At 37.4% G+C, this 25,490-nt stretch overlaps 1 protein-coding gene across 1 annotated transcript in view; it reads right to left on the bottom strand.

Moving 5' to 3' along the window:
- Positions 1 to 25,490, bottom strand: part of FRMPD3 (FERM and PDZ domain containing 3) — a 581,141-nt gene that overhangs the window by 300,554 nt on the left and 255,097 nt on the right. The window contains exon 4 of the mRNA XM_044057050.1: positions 23,062 to 23,181. Within this exon, the coding sequence (XP_043912985.1) occupies positions 23,062 to 23,181 (120 nt within the window). The remainder of the gene's footprint in view (positions 1 to 23,061; positions 23,182 to 25,490) is intronic.

The raw sequence follows: 25,490 nt of genomic DNA, 5'->3' as shown, positions 1-25,490 counted from the left end.
AGTTAATAAGCTTTTTTTAAATTTTTTTTACATATTCCTAAATTAAGACTGACAGACTTTTAGATGACTCTTCACTAATGTCAGAAGTTTTACTCAGTTCAATATTTTAGATCTTCATTTCAGTGTAACCCAGCAGGAAAGCTAGAGAAACACTGAAGATAACAGTGAAGTCACATGCATATTACTGGCCAGTGGAGCTCTAATCTGCAAATCCTTCACATAAAACCCATCTGCAGTAGGAAAGCCTGAGGATTCTCCTTTTCTTGGTTGCCGCACTTACTATTTTCCTAGATTCTTTCAAGCTGAAAACCTCATTCTCTCTACATTCTTACTGTCGATTGCATAATCAAGCTACTAACTTCCCTTTCCTGTTCAGTCTCTGGCTGCCTCAGTCCTCCTGTACTCTGCAATCCCTCAGTCTAACAATTATCTGATGTATAGCACTGCCTGTGTTTCCTTGTATACCTAATCATTCATAAATATCATATGATCAAGTGTTGTATTTCCTTGGTGACAGGCACATATCTTGGTTCTCCCAACCATGTCCTCTGCACTGCTACTGCATCCTAGTTGACCATCTTCCTTGCCTAGGTTTCTGCTGTTGCTGCACTTTTCCCTCTTACGGTTGGCTATTCCCTTGTGCATTCCTCTAACTTATATTCTTCCTCCTCCTCAGCCATTTCTGAGCTTTTGTTCTATAATTCACTACCCTACTGACCCGTGCTCTTCTAATTTACCATCTTGTCCTTTCTCTTGGCTCTTCCAATTACCCTTAACTTCTTCTACCTCTCCACTTGCCTTCTTCTAGATATTCTTCCTTGCATTAAATATCTTCTTTTTCATACTATCCTCTCTTATCCCCTTCCATCATTCCGTATGCTTCCTATCATTCCCTCAACATTCATGTCTCTCTTTACTGATACTCTTCTAGCTACCTTGACTGCCTCTCTTTTCTACTGTCATCATTCCCAAATCATCTCCCTGTTCTGCTTTTCCAGAGCAGCTCACGTATTTCTACAATACTTTTAATTTTAGTTTAATGGCAAAATTATTGTATTTGCCTTTCCAGCTCCTGTTTTAACAAGAAAGCCTATTCAGGACAGAAGAATGCAGATGCCTCCCTGACAAAACATATTTTAAACTATTCCTTTATAACTTGCTACCTGGATATGCTGAAGACGTAGATCTATGCAACATAGTGCCTGAATGGGATTTGTAGGATACACTTTAAATGAGGGCAAATTAACAAGACTGGAGACACTGATCCAAAAAACAATTTCTCCACATTTATAGTGCCAAGTCATACAGCCAATATCATGATTTTTATTAATTCAGTTAAGTACCTGGAATATATTTTCAATTATGTAGTAATGATGAAGTAAAGAAGCCAATAAATAAAATAAAACAGAACTTAATTTAATTTATTTCATCTAAAATTATATCAGATCCATAATGGATCCATTTCAGTCACAATCCAGTTGACAGCACAAGAAACATACCCCAATACAGCAAGATTAGTTTGCAAGAAAAATACACACATGTGATTATGTAATTATAAAATATACAGGCTTAATGTTATACATTCTTTTTTGTAAACCAGCTAAACACTTATTACATTTCGACTAACTATATGTGCTGAATTTTTTTAAAAGCAGAGATGCCATGATTAAGTAGGATTAAGGGTAAAACAGTGGTAATGATTTTAATGGGGAATGATCCAAATTCAAGATAGCTAGTAAACCGGATGAGTAAACCTGTTTCAAACCCAAACTTTTGTAAGACTATAAAAAATTGCTGATGTTCAATGATATCAAAAGCTTTTGTCAAGTCAATAAAGAATGCAGTCAGTATTTTGGAGTATATCATCAGCCAATGTCTGTAAGGCTGTCTTTGTGCTTCTAACAGCCCAATCACATGGTGTTATCACATGAGTATGGCATGTTTTCATGGATCTATAATTGTTTTTTATTTAGGTGTGGGCTATTATGTCTTTCCATGTGTGTGAACAGTAGCTTTGCAAGATGGATAAGTGGTAAATATGCATGGCGGCTCTTGATGTACTGTTTTTAGAGTTCAATGGACAATGGATAAAATCCAGCAGCATTCAATGGTTCATGGTTAGTTGATCTATTAGTTTACCTACCCCTGGAAAAGATGGATATTTAAGATCATTTATAGGGATGCACAAGATGTGTCTGGTACTGGTTTGGTGTAGAGATTTTTAATGAACTTTGCAAGGTACGTTGGGAAGACAGCCCCATTTGAGGCTGGAAGGGAGATAGCTTTAGTTTTCTAGTCTTTCTCCTGTCAATGAATTTATTACTTCATAATTTTGGGGGTTGTTAAGGAGCAAGGCCTTTTTGTTGTAGAAATGTGAAGAAGCATATGTTATGTACATTGTATTTAATGAGTCTGGGTTCCTAGGAAACGCTTTAACAGTACAAGAACAAAAATAAAATATAGGATTTTTGCTTTGAACTTTTTCAGAAAAATCATATCAAATTCACTGAACATATTCAAAGGAGGAATGCAACAAAATAAAATTAATCCAGTATTTGCCTTGTACAGAAAGGTTACTGATATTAAAAGAAAAAAGCAAGGGGTTTAACATCAGGAAACAAAAGCCTAATAAATTATTGAAAGGACAAACTATAATTTTGTATGGAACATGGTGTTACAACACAATAAAGGAGGAATTAAGATACAGTTATCAGCTGACGAAGAAAGTAAAATCAGCGGGTTCCACATAAACTTCTAACAGTAAATCAGGCAGCCACATACAAAACAATTACAAACCTAGCGGGATGTATGCCAGACTATTATAATTTGAATGCAGGCTTTTATCTAGCCCTTTATATTTATATGTGTATAAATGTGTAATGTAGTTTAATCAGAATTTTGCTGATGATTTTTTTTTTTAATATGTAGTTGAATACACCATCTTCTTACCAATAAAGAAACACAATATTAAATTAATTGCGATGTTCCCTTTTTGGTGCCGAGGAGGTGAATTTGGCTGTGTTTTCTATCTTATTGGTTTTTGACAGCCAAACTACTGTTTTGTTAAGTAAAATTTTCAGATGCATAAAATTAGATTAGTAGTCAGTATAGTCAAGCAGTTAATTCCTAGTTAATAACCCATAATTTGGGGTTGCAAGATGGTAGACAAATGTCTTCAACTATCTGACTTTAAAAGCAGTGCCATAGCTGATATAATGTCCTCAATATAAAGGGTGTGCCTTGATCAGTAAGCATCACTTTACAGATACTCACTTGGGAAAATAACAGTACCAGTTCTCTGGTAATATTCTTGGCATTAGCATTGTATAACATCTTGGGAGAACTTCTTTCTATTACACAGCAGGCCTGTTTGGGGCAGTGGAGTAGACTCAAGGACCATAGCAACATAACTAGGTGATACCTGATTGGCAGTGGTGAAATTCAACCCCCTCAAGAGACAACCTGGTCTCCAGTCACATAGGATGGTAAGTGGTGTCTGTCAGAGGGAGTCACCTGGGATGGACAAAACAAAGGACTCAAACTTTAAGTTTTGTATTATGCTCCTGAAAATGCTGTAACCTAGTCTAGTATTACTAGTATGCGCTGATACTCATTGCTAGATTTTATTATGGATCCCTTAATGTCTACAGAGCTACCTTACTAAAAGGATACATGGCCTAAACAACATGTCCTACGTAGACTGACTCAAAGCCCTGCCAGTATAATCGATATCCTGCCAGCTGCTAAGAGGTGACCTGTGTCTGGCATACAAGGCATCCTTTGACCCAATATGATGGATTTTCTGCACAAAAGTAAGTCCAGTGCCATAAGAAATACATGGTCTAGGGATCTAATGATCTAAACCTTTTCTACATAATCAACAGAATGGTTTGGAGGACAGGTATATGTCACAGAGAACACCGTTGGTCTGGAACAGACTCCCCATTAAAGCTAATCCCTGTCCATATTCAAGCACAACTTGGATCTATGGATGGTAATAAGAAAATTTACACAAAACTGCCCCCTGTACTACTAATGGAGAGACGCAGATCCTGAATACTTTATCCCTTGAATGGGTCCCCTAAAATTCTCTATGGTATGATCCAAGTTATTTTCATTAGGGGGTAATATATAATTATTGATCATGGGATGGGTAAGGCCAATTGATAATCAAGTGGGATAGGTTAATTTAAGCACAAAAAGGGAAACTGGCTAGGCTTAAACTGACCCACAAGGCAGCTAGGCTAGTACTTACCGATGGACCTAAAAGAAATACCTAAAGGAATTAAAAGAAGTGAGAAAAACTTGCTATAAATCAAAAGATAATAAAGGTTTATTCAATTATATGAGAAATTATGGACTTGATGATATCTCAGGAATTGTGTTAAAAGAGGGGTCAAATAATATCACTGAGTCAAGTGAGCTGGTAAAATTGCTTGTGGATCATTTATTTGGTAATATATCATATAGCAACCCACAAAACTTGTTTGTCTTGTTGGTTGATGGGACTTGCCCACAACTACAGGAAGAATGCATAAGACAAACTTGATTAAGTATAAAATCTAACTCTGCTGCAGGACCTGATGATCTAAATGCTTATATTTTGAGAAAAATTGTTAAGTAGCTGATACCCTATTTGATGCACTGATTCCTCTTATAGTGAGGACTGAGCTATAGAAAGAGGCAAATGTGGTTCCAATTCAAAAAACAAACCGAGCCAATTAGCCTCGTAGCTTTATTGGGATTGTGTTTGGAAAGGGTATTATAGTTGACTTTTACGCAAACATTAGATTTTAGTATGGATACATTCCAACTTGGATTTCTCTCTGTATCAAATATAACAAAGCTGATAAGTTTATAAGAAAATGTTGTTTGCTCTTTAGATGAAGGTCTAGCAGTGGATACATTGTATATGGACTTAGATGAAGCATCTTGAGAGTCTTAGGCAAGTCTGTGTTGATGCACATATAGGTGGTTTTCACAAAGGTTATCATACAAAAGATACAGATTGAGAATTAAGAACTGTTATTCTGATTATAAATCCATCTCTAGAGGAGTTCCACTGGTGTCAGAACTGGGACCATTTTTATCTGCAATGATAATGTCAGAATGCCCAACTTCAAAAAAAGTGTGACTGTGTAAATTTGCTGATGATACCAAAATTGGAAGACCAGTTACCAGTATAAATGAGTGTTATCAGTTGTAAAATTATCTGGACAGATTATTTGTGTGGGTATTATCAAGAGGTATGAGTTTTAATATTAATAAATGCGATGTTTTGCATTTTGGGACGTGTAATAACTCTTACTCTTATGTGCTGAACAATCATGTTTGTGATCAAAGACTGAGTTATAATGATGAACTCACATTTGAAATTTGACATAAATGTCACAAACATAATAAGAAAATGTTACGGACTTGGGAACATTCTTTGTTCCTTTTCAAGTAAAGATAGTTAGGTATTAATTGAAATAGATACAACTAGTGTGTGTCCTATTATTGAATATGGAGGGTCCTTTTGTGTATTGAGTGCTACACAATTAAAGATGTTAGAATGCATTCAGAAAACCATTACTAAAAAAATTGAAGATTTTAACTACCTTTCATATGATGAAAGACTAGAAAGGATGTCTTTATACTCAGTTGCGTACAGGTTTCTGAAGGTGACCTGATAGTGATTCATAAATGTTCAAGAAATTCTATTACAACTACCATGTTGGATATAGATTTTGTTTTCCATGTTATTGATATCAGAAATAATTTATTGGCTAGACTACCAATATGAAACTCAGAGAGAAGGCTCATTTTTTTCTTTTGAGGGCTGGTCAAGTTTGAAATTCATTACCTAGATCTATTAGACTGGTGGAAGATCTTGTATCTCAAGACTTTACTAGAGGTGGTTTAAAAATGCATTAAGCATTAGGGACATCAATAAAGCGAACTGTAAAACGGCCTATGTAGGCACAGAGTTTGTAAATGATATCACTGAATCAGTGAATTTTCTGACTTGCTCTCTTTATCCTCACAGACCAGAGGCAATTACATCAGATTACATCAGTTTTTTTCACACAACAGAAGAAAAACTAACTAGAAGCAAACACATTTTCCATCTTCAGAGATTTCACATGCAATGCAAATATTTGTAATTTCTATTCTAATGATTGCTTCCTTTAAATAGTTTTATTACTACATTTTAAGACCCTAGGTTTCCTAACAAAGGAAATGCAAGTAATTACATTTTATACTTCGATTACTAGTTTGATACAGATTTTTTAAATTTTATATAGAAAATTTCTTTAATTCTCATGCCACAAGAAACACAGATACAAGTAGATTAAAGAGAGCTCAAATATAGTTTACAAGGGAGCTAAGAGGTTGAACTAAAGAAAAAAATACAGCAGATTTTTACATCAGTTTTTCTACAATTATACCACAAGTGTTCCTCCTCATATGATCCTCAGGTGAGTCAAAGATGCACTCTTCTGTTCCCTTTCTAGACAGACTGAGTTGTCATTAACAATTTTCATCATAGGTTGGTACTAGGCCATCGGCCCTAGGGCCTATATAAGCCAAGCCAAACAATTTCCCACAATATTTACTTCCCTGGACGCCTGTCTAGCAGGGTGACTGACGTGATCCCTGGGGTGAATGTCCTATCTCCCATCCCATCGTCAAGGTTCCTAGGGCCAAGGGGGTGCTCTGCTTGACATGTATGGGCAGTCTATTCCAGAGTATGGGGAGTATCTGGGACAGGAACCTATCCTTCCAGCATGTTTTGTTCATTGCGATGACAAGGTTTAGATCCCTGGAGCGTGTGGCTCTGAGGGATTGGGATTTCTTTAAGTGTGGCATGTCCAACAGCTCAGGGTTTGACATGACCTTATATGTTAAGCAGAGATCACCTATGAGTAGATGATATGCCACAGAGTATAGCTGGAGATTTTTTAGACGGTCAGCATAGGGCATCTGCTTTAGGCCTGTGATTCTTTTAGTGAGGTATTTCTTCGGCCTTTCCAGCTGTTGCAGATGTCTTGTGAGGTACATACCAAACGGGGCATTGTACTCTATAATGTATCTAAAGAGGGATGAGTACAGTGGGACAATGACCTCCTTTTTTCTGGATGAAAAGCCCTTAGTGATGAGGTGTGCCACATAGAAGGATTTCCTGACTGTTGTGACAATGTGGTTATCAAAGGTGAGACCACTGTCCACCTGATTCCCTAAGTCTCTCATCACACTTTCGGTGTTTAGTGTACTGCCACCTATGTTGTAATTCATGGGTACATGGTTTTTCCCAAAGGGAATAACTATATATTTCTTGGCATTAAGCTTGAGCCCATGGCTCTGGCACCAAGCATCTGTTTCTGTAAGGCCCATTTGTAGAATATCCACATATTAAGCATTACTGCAGTAGTTTTAACTAAATGGGTTATATCCTGCTAAGGGAATAAGCTGGCCAGCTTTGAAACCTTCATGGCTCGTTCCAAGCACCCAAACAGTTAAGCAGCTTGACCTGAGCAGACTAAAAGACAAGTTTGGGTGAGACGCTCTTTAGAGCTTTACTGCTACTGAACAGCAATGATACTCTGAGGATTTGTGGATCAACAGTTAGCTTGTGCTTGCATTTGAAGGGCAGATAAGTTCCCTTTTGGGAAAGAAAGTTCCATTTTCTTAATTTTATAGATTCATAGGATAACAGCTGTTTACTAGGCTAACGACCACAAGGGTCTTTTTAGCTTAGCCATGAATCCAAAATCTCTGACAATATCTCACAGCCTTGATAAGTGTAAGCAGGGGTTTGGGAGAGAACACTGAGAAGCAGATGCCCGGAAAATGAACCATTTGTAGGCTACCTGGGCCAGCTAGATAAATAGGTGCCAAACCAGGGATGAATTTCCTGTTCCCCATCCAGTTTTCCAAGTTACATTTGAAGCCAGTTAGGGAGGAACTCTGCTTTACATGGATAGGATGCTTGTTCCAGAGAAGGGGTAGTCTCTGGGATACACGCCTGTCTCTCCAGCAGGTCCTATTTACATCACAGGCAAGATTTACACATAATTCTGGTACTATTTATTTTGTGGATATGCAGAAATTTATCAAAGTGGGGTCTGACAATGCCTTATATGTCAGGCACATATCTCCCTTCAACAGTCTGTAGAAAGCAGAATACAAGGGTATGGCCTTGAGGTGGTTTGCAAAAGACATGTTACTTATGCCTTGTATTCTTTTAGTGAGTAACCTTTGTGGACACTCCATTTATTGGATATGCCTAATTAGGTACACACAGAAGGGGTACTGTACTCATTGACAGGTCTGATGAATACATAAAACAGTGGAACAATGACTTTCATGGACCTAGATGCTATACTTTTGTTTATAAGTTGCACAACACAGAATACTTTCCTCACTACTGTAGACACGTGATGGCCAATGGCTAGATTAATGTCTATGCATGTCCCCAAGTCCCTGATTACTGGGTCAACTCTTAGGGGTGTGTTGTCAATATGATAGTTAACAGGGGTGGATGACTTCCCAAAGGACATTATTATGTATTTTGTGCCATTTAGTTTTAGTCCATGGCTCTGGCACCAGTTATTTGTCTGTGACAGCTCTTCTTGGCGAACACTTGTGTCGGTGGGGGATTCAATGACAGTTCTTAATTTGCAAATTTAGTCAGCCTGAGGCCATTGACATTGGCCTTGACTTCAGAGAAGTAAATGCCAAAAAGGAGTGGTCCCACAACCAATGCCTGAAGGACTCCGATTCTGACTGGCATCTTTGTAGAGGTGAAATCTTAACTTCTAACTTTATCGGTTCTGTGAGCCAGCTAGCTATTCACTGGGTGACGTAAGGGTTTGTACCGAATCTCCTGAGTTTGGCAAAAATGCCCAAGTGGGCGTTTTTATTTTAAAGTTAGGAGTGTTGTGTTTTAATGGACTCTCTTGAGACTTTAATATACTTTTAAACTGAGCACTCATTTTTTTCTCTCAGTTTAAAAGCAGTGTAATATAACTGAAAACATTTTTTACACAAAGAAATTGTATTTATTTTTCTGTTGTGGGGCTGGCAGTGTTTTACATGCTTTTTTACTGTAATTTTTTTCTGCCAAAAAGTGACTTTTGTGGGCTGGTAGTGTTTACAGTCAATTGCTGCTTGTTCTTCCTGGGAAAGAGGCACCATTTTTGGCTTGAGCATGTAACAGGCTACTGGACCCACAATCGGTACTTTTTCCAGCCACAAAATAAAAAGTTAAGCAAACAACCTTTGCCACCACAGCAGGCTAGCCATTTGCCTCAGCTGCAGATGGGTAGCTCTGCTGCAGTCATTTATTGTACCTCAGACCACTCATCTTTTACCACAGATCCCTCTGGTGTAGCAACTAAAACCATTATGGACCAAGAGTTAGCCCTGCCCTCTACAACTGTTGGGGTCTCCTTAATAGGCTAAGGGAGACACTCTCGTCAATCCTGGGACAGGGAGCAGTGAAGATTCTCCTGTTGTGTTAAAATGCTGTGGCTATCCCTAAGAAAGCAGATGCTGCCATTAGTAACATGGTTGGTCCCATTTTTTCCTGACAAAAAGAAACCAGACATTTATTTACTCCTTTTCTAATTTGTTTTGATAGGAGTAGTTTACTGGGTTGGACTCAGGGTTTACTTTGGGTGAATGATCCTTCTTCTAAAGTAATTTCTGGTAAAGAAAAGAGGAATTTCTATTTTCCTGAAGAAATTCATGATACTGGATCTGTACAGAAAGCTGTAAGGATGGATACAGTTTTTTTTTTTTCTCAGATTTCTGATTCAGACTTAGAGGAGAGCTCTGTATCTGACTCTCCCTGTTGAAGTTTCTGTTTTTTTGAGACTGTTGCTAGAATGTACCAATGCTTTCAGTGGAAGAACACTGAGGTTTCTCAGTCTCTCAGAATATACTACAAACTGATACAGAAGGATTTTCCTGAACCTACACCAATGTGTCCTTTTCTGTCTGCTTTAAAGGATGTGTGTGTTACTGTCTACAATTGTCCTGATAGCCAGCCAGGTGTCCCTAAAATGGAAGATAGGATGTGTAAAGTTCCTCAGTCTTTTAAATTTAAGACACTATTCCCAAATCCAACCCAGCAGCAAAAGCTTTAGTTGATTCCACTGCTGATAAGCAAATATTTAATTCCAATCCTCCTCTTTTTGATAATAATGGGAAAATTATCTGCAATTTCTTCTTTTGAGGAAAAATCTGCTTTAAATATCTTAGTTTCTTCTATTGCACAGATCTCTAATCATTACTGTAGTGTGTGTATGACTTTTATGATACCTCTTTCAGGACTATGGTCAGTGGTTCTTTTTTAAAGGAGGTTGGCATGGCTGCATTCTCAAAACCTCCCACATGATGTTAAAAATGAGATTTTTAAATTCTCACTTGGATAGAAATTTAGTGTTTGGCCCCTCTGCTGCAGAGAGAATCAAATAGTGTAATGAAAGGAGTAAGCTGATCCAGGGAATCTAAGATTTTCAGCCTTCCTTTTCCAATTTGTCCAAAGGATTTTCTATCTCCTTATCCAATTTTGGCAAAAAAAAAAAAAAAAATGATGAACAAACAGTCTCAACAAAATTTAGATAAACAGATGGCTAAGAAGAAATGGCAATAGGGTTCGAAAAAGAAATCTCGAACTTTCCCATCCCATGGGCCATGCAACAAGTCTGAATAACTGTTCATGAGACCTTGTGACCCCTCGCACCTGGCCACTTTTTTCTTCCAAAAAGTCTGAATCTCCATGCTTGGGAAAGAAAAATCTAGAACTAGTCTACAAGCACTCTTACTGCATCCAGAAAAAAGGAGGTTATTACCTCTCTATACTCCTCCCTCATTAGACCAATAATTGAGTATAATGCCCCAAACATCTAGACCAAGGCAAAGAACTGATGCTGTGGTATAGACTGCACCAAAAGTATTTCTAAAGTGTCTAGCTCCAGTTATAGTGCATTGCAGGATAAAGGGCATCCACATTTTTCTGTATTTGATAACTTGCTTACCTTTGCAGAGTCTTTTTCAAAGTGTCAAGAATCTCTATCTTGGGTGAGAGATCTCTTACACAAGCTGGGATTCCAAGAAAACATTCAAAAGTCTTTGATGACTTTGATCATATAGGATTGTATTCCTAGGATGACAAACACCTCAGTTCAACGAGCTTTTCTTTCACAAGACAAATAATCTTTATTTAGATTTATTTCTAAGGTTTTCTATTCAGACTTCTGTCTCTGCTAGGGAATAATTCAGGATTCTCATTATACTCCTGGCAAGACTTCACATGAGAAAGATACAGTGGTATCTGAAATCTCTTTTTCCCAGCATCAAAATCTTTTATATTTTCATATCTCAGTGCTGGGTTTGTCAGAAAATAAATATTTTGGTGGAGACTACAAATATCCTCAAAATGCAGGTCTTCCCATCTCCCTCCCTGCTCCAAAGCAGTTACGAAAGATGCTTCAGACATTGCCTGGGAAGCAGTTTCAGGAGTGATAAAGGCACAGGGGGTGTGGGACACGAAGGACAGATTGCAAGCACATAAATATCAAGGAGATACTTGCCCTGATAAAGGCACTCAACTCTCTGAACCATTTTTGGACCCTGGGATCTCAAGTGTTACAGACAATAACACAGTCATGTGGTACATCAAAAAGCAAGTGGGGGACCACCGGGTTGTACCCCCTTTGCAGACTTGCCATGTTAGCTTGGGATATAGCTTCACAGCACCATCTCATTCTACAAGCATCCTGATTCATGTCAGAGGAATACCCTTCATCAATGAAAACTAGATCAGGGGGTCTTCTAAGATTTGCTCCATCTGTGGAATTTCCACAAGACCACCTCTTTGCCTCCTCTTTGAACAATCAACTGTCAAGATTCTGTTCCAGTACTCCATGCAAGATTACTGTGAAGACAGGTGCTTTTTCTTTTCTTTGGACAGGAATGTTCTTGTATGCTTTCCCACCCTTTTCACCAATATCCAGGGTACATCTGAATATTCAGAAGAAATCCCCCAAGATCATTGTGATGACTTATTCCTGGCCCAGGCAACAGTGGCTCTCCCTCCTTTTGGGAATGGCCAGGGGCAATTATCACAAGCTTCCTGTCAGACTGGATCTGCTTACACAATAATGGGAGTGTTTGATACACCCTGACATCAATTGTCTTCAAATGATCACCTGGATGATAGGGTCATAACTCATTTTAGGCACCTGTTTACTGAGGACATGTAGCAGTTTCTAATGGAAAACCTGCTATTAGAAAATCTTATATTAGCAAATGGAAAATATTTTCTAGTTGGTGATTGCAACATAACCAGCAGCAATTCAGGGCAGGTCATTTTCTGCTTTTTACAATATTTGTATGAATTTCTGTCCTATAGCCTCTTTCAATGTTTATTTATCAGCCATTTCAGTACATTGGCCCACATATCCTCCTGTTTCAATGCAGTTTCATGTCAAAATGTTTTTGAAAGTTATTTTGCATAAGAGGTCTCCAAGAAATCTGGTGGCTTCGTCTTAGGATTTTAATTTTTTGTTAGAGAATCTAACATTTGCTCCATTTGAACTAGCTAATTTGGCTGACTTGAGGTTCTTAACATAGAAAACAGTTTTACTGACTGGTCTGACCCCTGCGATAAGGGTATCTGAGTTGCAAGCTGTTATGGTGAGTCAACTGTATATCATTTTCCAAAAGGACAGGGCTTCTTAGAGAATTAATCCTCTTTTTATGCCTAAGGTGATATCCAAGTTTACTTTAAGCCAAACTATCCATCTCTCCATTTTCATTCTTGCATCTAAAAATGAGGGAGAAAGGATATCCATACATTGGATGTCTACAGACAACTTGGGTACTATCTTGACAGAATGAAATCTTTCAGATCTTCTGATCAATTGTTCATTTCTTGTGAAGGGAAGAAGGTACAACCTGTGCCAAAACAGACTATTTAAAAATGATTGTCAAAGGCTAATAGCTTTTCTTGTACTTACCATAACCAATCTATTAAAGCCAGGTTAAAGCCCACTTTGCCTGGGCCTGGCTTCATTTTTGGCTTTCTGGAAAGGGTTGGATTCTAGAAGTATTCCAGAAGCTGCTACTTGGTCCTCTGTACATACTTTTACAAAGCACAATAGGCTTGAGTCCTTCTCTTGGTCTAGATCAAGCTTTACTAGGACCATTCTCTAGGGGTTCCTGGACTCTTCTCCTTCCACCACCCAAATGCAGTTAGCTAAGGTAATCTACCCACATAGCTAAGGCTACAGCAGTAGTGATCAATATTATGAACATAGTAAAGTTGTGCAAGTTAAACTTACCATAACATTAGATGTTCAAATGATCACTCCCACCTGCCATACCTCTTTTTTGTGTGTTTTCTATACCAGGGTGTGGTAATTTATTCTGTTGCTCTTAGCATTGTCCTTTCAAGATTCAAATTCCCTCTGTATACTGGCAAGAAAAATTTGAAGGGCTTTTGGCCCAGACTTGTCTTTAGTCAGCTCAGCTCGAGCTGCTTGACAGTTTTGGGCATGTCAAAGATGCCCTGTTGCTTTGGAAGCTGGATGGCTGTTATAGCTTTTCAGGATGTAACCAAACATAGCTAAGGTTAGTGAAAAAGTGATAATTTGAACATCTACTGTTATGGTAAGTTAATTTTACACAACTGTGCGAGTCCTACACTGAACAGTCATGTTATAGGACTGCAGTGTTAAACTCCATCTAAGAAGTTTGCCATTTGCCCTGTGCAACCATTTCAAAGGGTTGTAGTCAGTAAGCACAGTGAACTTACTGGCACACAGGTGGGTTGTAGCTTTTGCAGAGCCTGGACTATACTAGAACACTCATTCTCTATGACTGCATAAGATTCTTCTCCGAGCTGAAGTCTGCATCTCAAGTACACAGCAGGATGCTCTTCTCCCTTTGAAGAAACCTGGTTAAGTACCACTCTGCCCCTCCCCCCCCCAGCTGAAAGCATCTTCCTGAACAATTAATTCTTGCCCATAGTTAGCAGAGGCTAGTACAGGGGTCCACTCAAACCTTCTTGAGTATCTGAACTTCCTGCTCATTGGCTGGAGTTTAGACAATCTTATGTGGACTATTTTTACTGGCAAGGTCTGTAAGGAGTGATGCTTAAATACTATAGTGGAGAAAAACTTTCAGTAGTACCCAGATGTCTCTAAAAATACCCTTACCTTTTTCTTGGTAGTAGAGTAGTTCATGCCTGAATAGTTTTCACCTTGACCAGCTCTGTCTTAATCTTTAAACCATCAACTCTATGACTCAGAAAAGAAACTTCTGCCATACGTGCATGACACTTGTTGCTCTCAATAGTCAGCCCTGTTTGCCCAACACCTCCATGCCATGATGACCTTCTGCCAAAGACTGATTTTAGAAGGCAATGCTACCCAGATAAGCAACTCCTGCTAGAATATGATCCATGAAACAGAAAACTGCTGAGTCATCCTTCATTCCAAAGGGTATCTTCATAAACTCATATAATCAAAATGGGGTTACAAATGCTGACCTTTCCCTGGCTACAGGTGTCAAGGCTAATGGTCAGTAACCCTAAGTCAAGTAAGTACTGTTCATATACGTAGTCTCACCCAGCTGCTCTAAAGCTTCATCTGTCCTTGACTGGGGTAAAATCTTCTGCATCTGTGTGGCTGTTTAGTTTTCCGTAGTTCACATATAACCTGTTGCTACCATCTCTATTTGGCACTAGGTCCATTGCTGAGACCCAGGAACTGTTGTTGTACTGGATTTTCTCAGTTCTGATATGTCCTGCAGTGCATCTCTCAAAGTTTGCCAAACTCTTTCAGCAGCACTGTAAAAAGCTTGTTAAAGTCACTGGGGTTATCTGCCCTCAAGGAGGGGTACCAGGTGGGAATACATCCTGGTTTACCAGTAAAGATATCTCCGTTTTCCTGTAATGCTACTTGGATTTTCTGCATCTGGGTAAGAGACAGTGGTTGAGAGAGGGCTACCTCATCTACTGAGGTATCATAATGAGCCTCTCCGAGGAAATCTAGTCACATCATCATTCTCCAGGTCCCCCCGACACCTATAACAGATATTGAATATCAGGGCCTCTCTCTGACATGATACGGCTTCATAATGTGACTATGGCAGAGCTTTTGCTTCCGTCTCTTAAATGGAAACTCACTCTTTTCACAGTGGTAACAAGACTCTCCCAAGCTCCCTACAGCTTGTGTGTCTAACAGTAATAAGCAACATTACCCATTCTCCAAGAGAATACTCTATGTCATCGGCTATTCTGTCATTTCACACTTTTTGCTGCTATTGTGCCTGTGCCGGATATTAAGGGTCTCATGATCACCCAATGACTTATCCTGAAGTTTTGGATATATTCCACAATGGACTCCTTGTGGAAATCACATTTAACTTGCTAGTCATCACAAATCAAATCCAGAGTCCCCTCATCTTCTGACAATAAAGCAGATCAAAAAATAAAAACCCATATTATACCCATAGTATATCTGATTTATATAAAGTTTCCAGGGGCATACCACAAGGTTTTTTATGTGGACTTTTGCTGTCTAATGTTTTGATAGCAACAACTCCAATGGCAGAAACAGTCTGGATGTAAAACTTTGCAGACAGTGTCAAGGTGGTTGCAATGGATTCTCTGGCAAAATCTAAAATAAACCACATTAGCATCTTGGCAAACTTTATATCGGGGTGGTTATAAGCAAAAATAATTTTAACAGAAGTGTAACATTTTCCATCTAGGTCCTTCTGGTTATTAATACTCCTTTTTTTCATTTATAATGAAGTATTTCTAGCCTCCACCCAGTTTAAGGACTCATGAGATAACCACCAGAGTCTTTTTTTTTTTTTAGTAATGCCAATTCAGTTGTTGGGAAGTCTTACTGCACTATTAATTCACTCTTGAGGACAGTGACTTAATAGTAGAAAAACAAGTGCTGGCACTATTTAATCTATGGCAAGACCTCAAGTAGTGTCCCAGTGTCTGTTCTTACTGTGTCTTGGACTTAAAGTGGAATGAATTCAAAAATAGTCCACTAGACAAACTATTACTGTGACAAGATTGTCATATAACAAAAGTCTTAAGTGCTTCAGTCTTCATTCAGTCTACTATAGGATACCTAGAGGAGAAGTTATCTGGTGAATGAATACTCCAAAGATGAATTAGTGTGCAGTTTGTGGAGCAAAGTTTAGGAAGGGAGAAGAAACAGGGAGAGTACAATTATTGGCATATTTTACACTTTATATCAAGGGATTTTATTTCAGGTAAGGGTGGCAATGCCATGGAATATACTACCAGATGGTATAAGATCCTACAAAGGCCCTGAAAAAAATTAAAAATGGTGTAAAGGGTGGGGGGGTTGCCATAGTGGTTAAGCTGTTCACCTTATAGGCATAAGGTGCAGGGTTTAATTCTCACATGGGGTAATCGGCTGGGCTTGGAATGGCTTACAAGGACAGTTAGCCTGTTACTAATTCATGAACTTATGATCCTATGAACATAGTAAATAAAACACACAAAAAATATCCAATCATCAGACAAATTAATACATATGAAAATAACAACTGACTTCCTCCCTATAGTAGGCCAGGGAGATAATGTGAGCTACAGGGAAAACGACTGTAGAGATTTTTAGTTTGGTGAACTTATAATAAAGATTATGAACACCTGTTTAACTTTTCCCATTCATAATGACTCACTGACAGGCTTTAAGATGATGCTGACTAAAAATATGAGACACATTAACATGAATCAGAAGCATGAGCTAACCATTGTTAGTCTAATAGGGAGTTTGAGAGGGAGTTTGTCTTTTTCAACAAACCAGGAATACATTATTCCATGTTAGAATGTTTTAGGGTTATATAATTGGTTAATTTTGTATTTGTTTCAAAAGTTTTGTCTATAGCTGAAGATTTCATATTCTTCCTGTGTTTTTTTTGTGGTGGTGCTGCGGTAGCGTTGTCGCCTCACAGTAAGATGTTGTCCTGTTCGATTCTCAGATAGAGCGTCATCTTTGTGGAGATGTGCGTAAATGGGCGAACCTTCGTTGAAGGTTGTGCGCCAAGGCTGGCAACTCGGCACGTAAAAATCCACTGCCAATCATTAGTGGACCCGAGTTCCGCTGTGGCGACCCCTAACCGGGAAAAGCCGAAAGACACAACAACATACTGTAAATGTCTGATTTTAACTTCCTAACTATTAATGGACTGAATAATCCAGTAAAGAGGCAGAGTTTATTCAAATACTTACACTTACATAAAGCCCAAATAATATTTATACAGGAAACACATTTACTTAATAAAGATGTAAATAAACTTTCATTAAAGAATTATTTGGTGTTAGCAGGTTCTGGCTTTCAAGCTAAAAGAGAAGGCACCCTCATTTTATGGAAGAACTCACCAGTAATGCCTAAAGTAAAAAAAAAAAAATACCTATGTTAAGCATTGTTATAATTGAGTGGAACAGAAAACTATGTACATTTTGAACTCTTTTTGCATTCCAGGGTTTGGAGCTAAAGATGCAAAAAATTACTTAGACACTTTAGCCTATTATACAAAAGATGAAGTCATAATGGCTGGTGATTTTAACTGTATTTTACCAGACAAAGATTCCACTGCAGATAGAAAGCTGAGAATCACATCTCCAGCCAAACACATAATGAATTTTGTAAATCTAATGAATTTAAAGGATATATATGAGCCAAGGAAAACAAACACACTTCAATTTACCCAAGTAAACACAATGGGCATCTCTTTTTGTAAAATTTAAAATTTGGTTATTGTTCACAAAACACAGAAATTCATTAATAGCTGTACAAAAACACTGTTAATGTCAATATGTTGTAGAATGTGGACTATTTATATTCATGCTAAACAAAACTGTTAAATTACTTGGTGTATTAAGTACATAGTTACACAATTAAATAACAGATAGTGACAGCCTTAGAAACATTTGGATATGTATATGTTAGAGATGTCCATTTTGATATGGCAATGAATAAAAATTATCAGTTTTTAGTCTGGTGCCTGAAACTGAGGATAGGAGAGTGGCAAAGCTGTCTTATGGCTAGGTTTACCTAGTGAAAATCTGGATTCAGTGCATAAATATTAATAAGTCTGTAGTTGCACTAGTATACATAGTTTGCACATTTCAAAAGTCCAGATTTATCGATTCAGTATGAAATATTACCCATAGTATAGTATAGTTTCACTTTTAGAATATTCCCCTATAAGAATAGCACTGCAAGACATGTACTGCACCTTTCAAGGTTTACATAGTATTACCATATTCTGATAAGTGGTGACTAAAAGATAGTGGAAGTGGGGGAAAAAAGAATGCAGAAAACTACAGGGAATTAAATTAGCTGGAAGTAGGAAGACTCACCATTTGAAGTGAATATTTAGGGCTATCAATTGAATGGTGAATAAAAAATCAAAACTCCAGGCAGCAAACAGTAAAACAGGATCTTTAATAAGTGGGTTAAGCGCTTTCATCTATAAACATTTCATAGACTTCTTCAGAACCATAAAAAAATAAATAAATAAATAAACAAACAATTGTTTTGTACCTTAAATACATTTAAATACATACCCCATTATTTTTGTGCCAATAAAAACACAAATCTCCATAAATCAAAACCAATGAAAAACTTGAATTAATGAACCACTAAGGTTGCTCACGTAATGATTACCAGCCTATGAATAAGAAAAAAATATTTACGTCTGATTGGATTTAAAACCATTGAAAACTATACAATCAAAACCCTGCAAACCAGAAAAGGACCAATATCATGATAAAAACAGTGGAATCCCTATCATAACCCAAGTTCAAATGTTAATACTGCAAATATTCAATACATTACATAAAAATCTTTGAGAGAACCAAGAAAACCTTGGATGACAATATTAGATTAATAATGTAATTAAATTAACTTGTATAATCAAATACAATGAAGGTCCATGTTTTGTCCCTTGTTCTAGGTAACGACAACCCGTTTTGGCCAAAACCCTTTTGCTGTGCTATAAAATGATGTAAACTGATTGGGTGAGTCAATAACTAATTACACCAATAACATTCCTTACAATCCCGTATTGGCCTATGACAGCATAAAAAACGTGTGTGTGTGTGCGCCTGTGGTAGGATACACTTACCCTAGAGGTTAGCCAAACAGATCTCTAAAAACCAAAAATGGACCAATGACAAATATAGTAGTCAAACCTCTATGAGTACACTGGTCCCAGTACCCATAATACAAAATGAGCAGTAAATCTCTGAATTACCTTGGACAACCATAAAAGAATGACAAAAAAAGGACCTTATCTCTCAACTTCTTTTTTTCACACTGGGAGAGCTGAAATTAAGTTGTTGATCACTGTGCACCCATCTTGGAAGTCTCCAAAACAGCTTCATTTCTGGCCACAAAAGCATCAGTATCAGAAGTTAAGGATGCTAGTACTGCACTACTGATTGATTGCCATCTGTTGATCATGCCCCTTAATACCTTATGCCCGGGGTGGCTGCCCCTTTTGCCCCATCATAGCTATGCTTCTGGAGGAGCTAGTTAGAGCTCAAGTAGCATACTTTAAGTTGCTTGCACATTCTTGTCTACTATATTTTCAGTATCCAAACAGAAAAGTCAAGGTAAAGTTCAAGTTAAGAATAAGAGGACTGCAGGAGGATATTCTTCTTATGAGAGTCAAAAATGTTGGTGGAATGAGATTCTTTTGGCCACTGCACATTAATGAACAGCATTACAGCAGGTTTGAAGGGGTACAGTTGTAGTTTGTTATTGTAGTAAGTACAGATTGAAAAAGAGTCCTCATGAAGACTTCTTCAAAGCCATTGAGAGCTGGGAATGAGTGCTAAAGTTTGATATCACAGTGATGTACAATGGCGTTTGAAAAGACTGCACTAATGATGTCATTAATGGTGAAAAAGGTATTGGGTAACCCTTGAGAAACACCCGAGGAGAATTCATCAGTAGAGAATTGATTGCAAGAATGGGAATATTTATGTATTTATTTATTAGCTTTTGATTACTGGGTAAGTTTGACTGGACAAAGCCCCTTTTTAGAGATGGCATGGGGAGGAAAGCTCCACATTTTACACTTTTTCACTAGCAATTAGTATGAGTTAACAACTAAATATACTGAGTTACATATAGTTTAACAGTTGAGCACTGTGTTGAGTATTTACAACATGCTAAAGTCAGCATTATTTTACAGATTATGTATAAAGTCACACTGAAATTTCCAGCCACTAAAATAAAGAATAATTAAGCCACTAAAAGAAAGGATATAAGGTGAAGGGACCAGATGAGAAGGCAAGAAGTGTGGAAAAAGCATAAATATATTTGCAAGTATAGAAAACTTCTGGAAGAATCTCATGTTGATCAGGAATGGATGCAGGAATGGTTAAGAAGAGGCAAATTCAAACCAAGAGATGAAAGGTTAATATTGGCAGCCAAAGATAGTGGGCTACATACACATTGGTATACAAAGTCCATTGAACATGTGGGAGAAACAGACAAATGTAGATTTTGTAAAACTGAACTGGAAACAGTCGCACACCTTGTTGCTGGTTGCAACATACTAATGACAGAAGGACTGTATACTGAAAGGCTTAATAATGTGACAGGACTGTTGCACTGGGGATTGTGCAAACATTATGGTACTGAAGTGGCTGAAAAAGACTGGAAACATCAGCCACAAAGCATCATAGAAAATGATGACGTTTATATCACATGCGATCACCCATTACCAACAGTTCAAAAGACAGATGTTAGAAAACTGGATATAGTGGTCCCAGAAAAGAAGACAAAAGTAGCATCGATCACTGAAATCGCTACACTCAGTGACTATACTCTCTTGTGTACAGAGAGAGACAAAGTCATAAAATATCAGGATCTGCAGGCAGAAACAAGAGCAATGTGGAAAAAAGATACTGACACAGTTCCAATAGTAGTAGGAGCAATGGTTCTTATAAAAAAAGACTCTACATTGTATTTGGGTATGTTACCAATCCAAGTAACCATGTATGAATTGCAGGAGTCGTCATTACTGGGCACACTGTGGGGTGCTGTGAACAGCACTTTTGGCTGAAATCAAAGAGTGAAACAATACCAGTTTCATGAACTTTAATTGTACTTTGACTTAGGAATGGGGTCCATTCCCGTAACAGTATTAGAAACCCAAAAGATTTGGAGAAATTAAAAAAAAAAGGAGTATGCAAACAGCAGATGAGGCTAAAGGCATGTTTTATCCAACCATTTATTCACTTGAAACATGTAAACAGGTGAGGAAATATAAGGATTTTATGATACTTACTTGATTTGGCTGCATGAAATTGGATCCATTGCAGCCTTAAAGGCCTGCTTCAAAAACTGTAAAACAGACACAACCCTAACCCATGTGCACGTCATCCTTACTTCCTGATGCTTTCTACTGACATATTGCTAAACCCCCTTAATTATTATCTTCAACCAACCTCGTATATCAGGAATAGTATCCACAAATTTTTGATATACCTTAATTGGGCCAAACTCTAATTTTTAAAGCTTTTATGGAAAGAGGTGGTGGTTAACTCCCTTAATGGCCCCTTTCAGATCCATGAATATTCCAGCACCTAGGTTTTCCTCCGCCATGATGATATAACTTTGATAAGTTGTATGTAGTGCAGTAAGAGTTTTATGGCCTTCCCTAAATTCATGTTGTAGATCTATGAGAAGCCCATACTCCATGCATTATATAACTTGTTTGTAAAGAAGTTTTCCCCGAATTTTTGTTTTTATAGGGCAGGGTATGAAGATGGACCTAAAGTCTTAAGGTCCAGTAGGAAATTGTGGCTTTGGAAGAGGGAGAAATAAGATATGGTTTCCTTTCAAAATACTACCACTATTAATAATAGTCTGCAGTAAATACAGACATTAGGTCAACACTAACAAAACACTTATTTTTCTAAAATTAATTAAATGTGAATTCTGTCCTCACTGAAGCCTTCCTGCATGCATCTCCTTTCTATCACAGACTCACTTTCATTAGTTTAAGCACCACAGCAGAAGTCTCAAAATAGACGTATAGCACCAAATAGCGTTACAGCAATTTTGAAGGGGTTTTAGTTACAGTTTTTTGTTGATGAAGTAGGTACGGACTGAAGAGAGGTCATTTGAAGCGACTAATCAGAAAAAAGCTATTAACAGAGATATGAACATTTCTCCTGAAGAAAAAGTAGAAATGTTTTTGTGAACTGAGTCAAAAATAGACAATAATATGTAGGCCCTTAATAAATGTATCTAAGAGTGTGGCTTATTAACCATGTCACATAATTTTAGACTTTTGTGTCATTGTTTATTCTTGAGACAATGATCTAAAACTCATCAATTTTATCTGGGAAACATATGCATCTGCCATGAAGCAATGTTAATAGGAGGTTTATAAATGTGTTTTTCACTTTTTAACAGGTTATTTATTTCTGTCAGCAAGTGACTACAGGTCATTGAATGTGGCTTTTTGATAAAGCTATCACTCGCTCACTATTAATTTACAAAAGCCACACCAGTCTTATCTTATGTAGTGAAATTTCATTCCAAATGTAATTAATGGGCGCTTGAGGAAACATCAATTAGCATTCAGTTACTCAGTTCTTCAGTCTTCCATATTTTTTTTATATGTTGCAAAAATATCTGATATTTTTCTAGTTGCATGATATATGTCTGCATTTATGGCATTCTAATCAAGGCATCTTCCTTTGCCAGCACAAAATAGCATCCTATTATCAGCAGTACCTCTTTGACATACCTCATACAATTCTTGGCCTGAAATAATTTATACAAACTAGATGGCAATACAGCTTTAGTCCTGTCCTGGTTCACTGAAACTAATGAAAAAAATGTGAGTTTATATGCAGTAGGGAATAGGAGAAGCAAATAAGTGTAATTTACCTGAAATGGTAGAAAAAATGTATAAAAACAGACACAGAAATGGATTATGCATCCAAGACATTGTATGAAGTTAAAAGAATTAAAACAAACTGTGTACCTGAATGTAGAGATATTCAAAAGCTGCTGGGTCTCTGCGCAGTAATTCTGCAGGATCTTTCGGAAAAAAACTTACTCGAAACAAACACTTCATCCCAAGAAACTGTGTCCTCTGTACAACCTACACCAAAGCAGAGAAATATTTTTATAAAGAAATAAAGCATGAAAGTTAGTTTCATTTGGATGTTAACTTGTACAGACTGGGAAAATGGGAATAAATTCATTTATTCGACATGTTCATAATTGTGATGACTAGAAGACCGACTAGAAACCATAAGTAAACGCTTGTTTTTTTCATTCCAAGTTGCAAGTACCTTTGTTTTCATTATCACTGTCAAAGATAACTGTCCATCTGTTTACAGTTAATGAAAAAGAGGGAGGCAAGCTGCTTTCTGTGCAAATTGCAGAGTGTTTAGAAGCATGGCAATGAATTTTAAATGCATCACTAAAATCCAAGACATTCTGCATGTTGGAAGTGAGATGCTTACCAAACCTCTCCCCTTCATCAAGTTCAAATGTATCTTGCCAAACTTTGCCCCACAGCAAATATGGGTGACAGCTTCTGAGCAAGCCTAGTTCAGCATTACAGCTTTATTCTCTGAGCTAGAAGTCTAGATAAATCCATATTCAACCCCCGGCAGCACACATAGTATAACTGCTGAGATTTTTTAACTAATTTTAAATGCAGCTTCATCCTTTCCATAAGCAGCTTAATTCTCTCGTTGTACTCCATCTAGTTATCACCTTAGCTTACATCCCCCTTAACAGTACATTTTCTACACTTGCTTTTCCTTACTTTACTTTCTCTGCTAACAAACACTGACCTCTATTTATCCTCAGAGGTATCTGTATTCATTTTCTACTAGCAGTATACCAAATTTAGCTTGCAGTTTAGTTCTCACTCCATTTCTCTTCTTACCACTGCTAATCAAGAACATCCATCTATATTCAGGATTTCTTATTTTTACCACTTTATCCACTCATGCTTTATTCTTCATGTTAATAATGCAAGCACCATAAAATATCCTTTAAAGCATACATCCTAGCACAAGAAATCTAAACAAGTCTTAAAATAATAAAATAATGGTATGGGGGGCTCAAAAATTCAGAGAAATTTTAAATATTAGTCTTATAAGATTGCCAGAATAACAGGATTTGTGTTAGCATGCATTTTGTGAAGGATACAAAGTCTGAAACTCACATGTATGCCATTATTTACTGACTTCAGTCCATTAATTTACCAGAAAACCAAAAATTTTATGAGAACAGACCAAAAATAGGAAGAAAAATCTGGACATTCTGCAAAAGTCTGAACAGTTGAGAGATATGCATTACACAGACACATGCACACACAGGCACACCCCTTTGAAAATGAACATGCTGCATTTATATACGACACCAGATTACTCCTGCTGTAACACCCAACTCTCTAGTTCCTACTACACTGAAACTATTCCAGGATTATATTTATACATCTTCTTGCCATTTCATCACCATAACACAATTCATTTTCTACCTATAGTTACTTCCTCAATGTAAAATGCTGTTTCCTAAAAAACAAAACGGCACTTTCTATCACTCCAAAGGCCTTTATGCCTTGTTCATACCATTACTTTAGCATCAACAATAAAACATTAATTTTAGAATCATGGCTACTCTTATGTAACACACACATGATTGACCTTCATAAACATGATTACAAATTGTCAGAAACATTCAAAGATGAGACACACTCAAAATTAACAAGATTAGCCAAAAAAAAAAAAAAATTTCTGGGGTGGGGGTCTTAAGCTGCCACATCATGCTACTTAGATACCAACACTGACAGTTACATCTGAGTGGAAGGGAGCTCCTAGGGATACTGCAATCCATATCTTAAGATACTACACACAGTTTTCATAAATTTGTGATGGCACAAGAGTGCCAGTCATTTTTGTGCTGCACATGTGCCCAATACTTGAGCACTGAGCTTCAAATTTTCCATTATGTTTAATATTGACTCATTTACCTGCTATCTCATTACCAAGCATCAGAATGGGACTTGAAAAAACAATTTTGAACATTTTCAATAGACAGAGAACTGTGTCCTGCAATGATCAGTCATATGCAGTTACTTTTCTGAAATCTAAAATAGCAGATGCTTCTTTACTAGAGATTATTTAACATTTGTTTACAAGGAAAGTTAGACTTGTACAGAGCCCATTTTCAGTGGAGGCCTTGGGAGAAAAGCTCCAGATGCTTGTCTTTGGAACATTGGAGGAAACCCATGCAAACAAAAGGAGGACATGCAGACTCCACAGAAAAGGCATCCCAGCCAAAAATCGAACCAGAGAACCTTTTGCTGTGAAGCAACAATGCTAACCTCTGCACCACTGCACTGCCAGATTCATTCAGATTAAACTGAAGGAATCTGATCAAAGAGCAAAATTA

This window comes from Protopterus annectens, chromosome 15.part0, assembly GCF_019279795.1.
Source record: "Protopterus annectens isolate FY-2018-M chromosome 15.part0, PAN1.0, whole genome shotgun sequence".
Taxonomy (NCBI): Eukaryota; Metazoa; Chordata; order Ceratodontiformes; family Protopteridae; genus Protopterus; species Protopterus annectens.
Note: the sequence above shows the minus strand (reverse complement) of the source record. Positions and strands in the feature narration are given on the sequence as shown.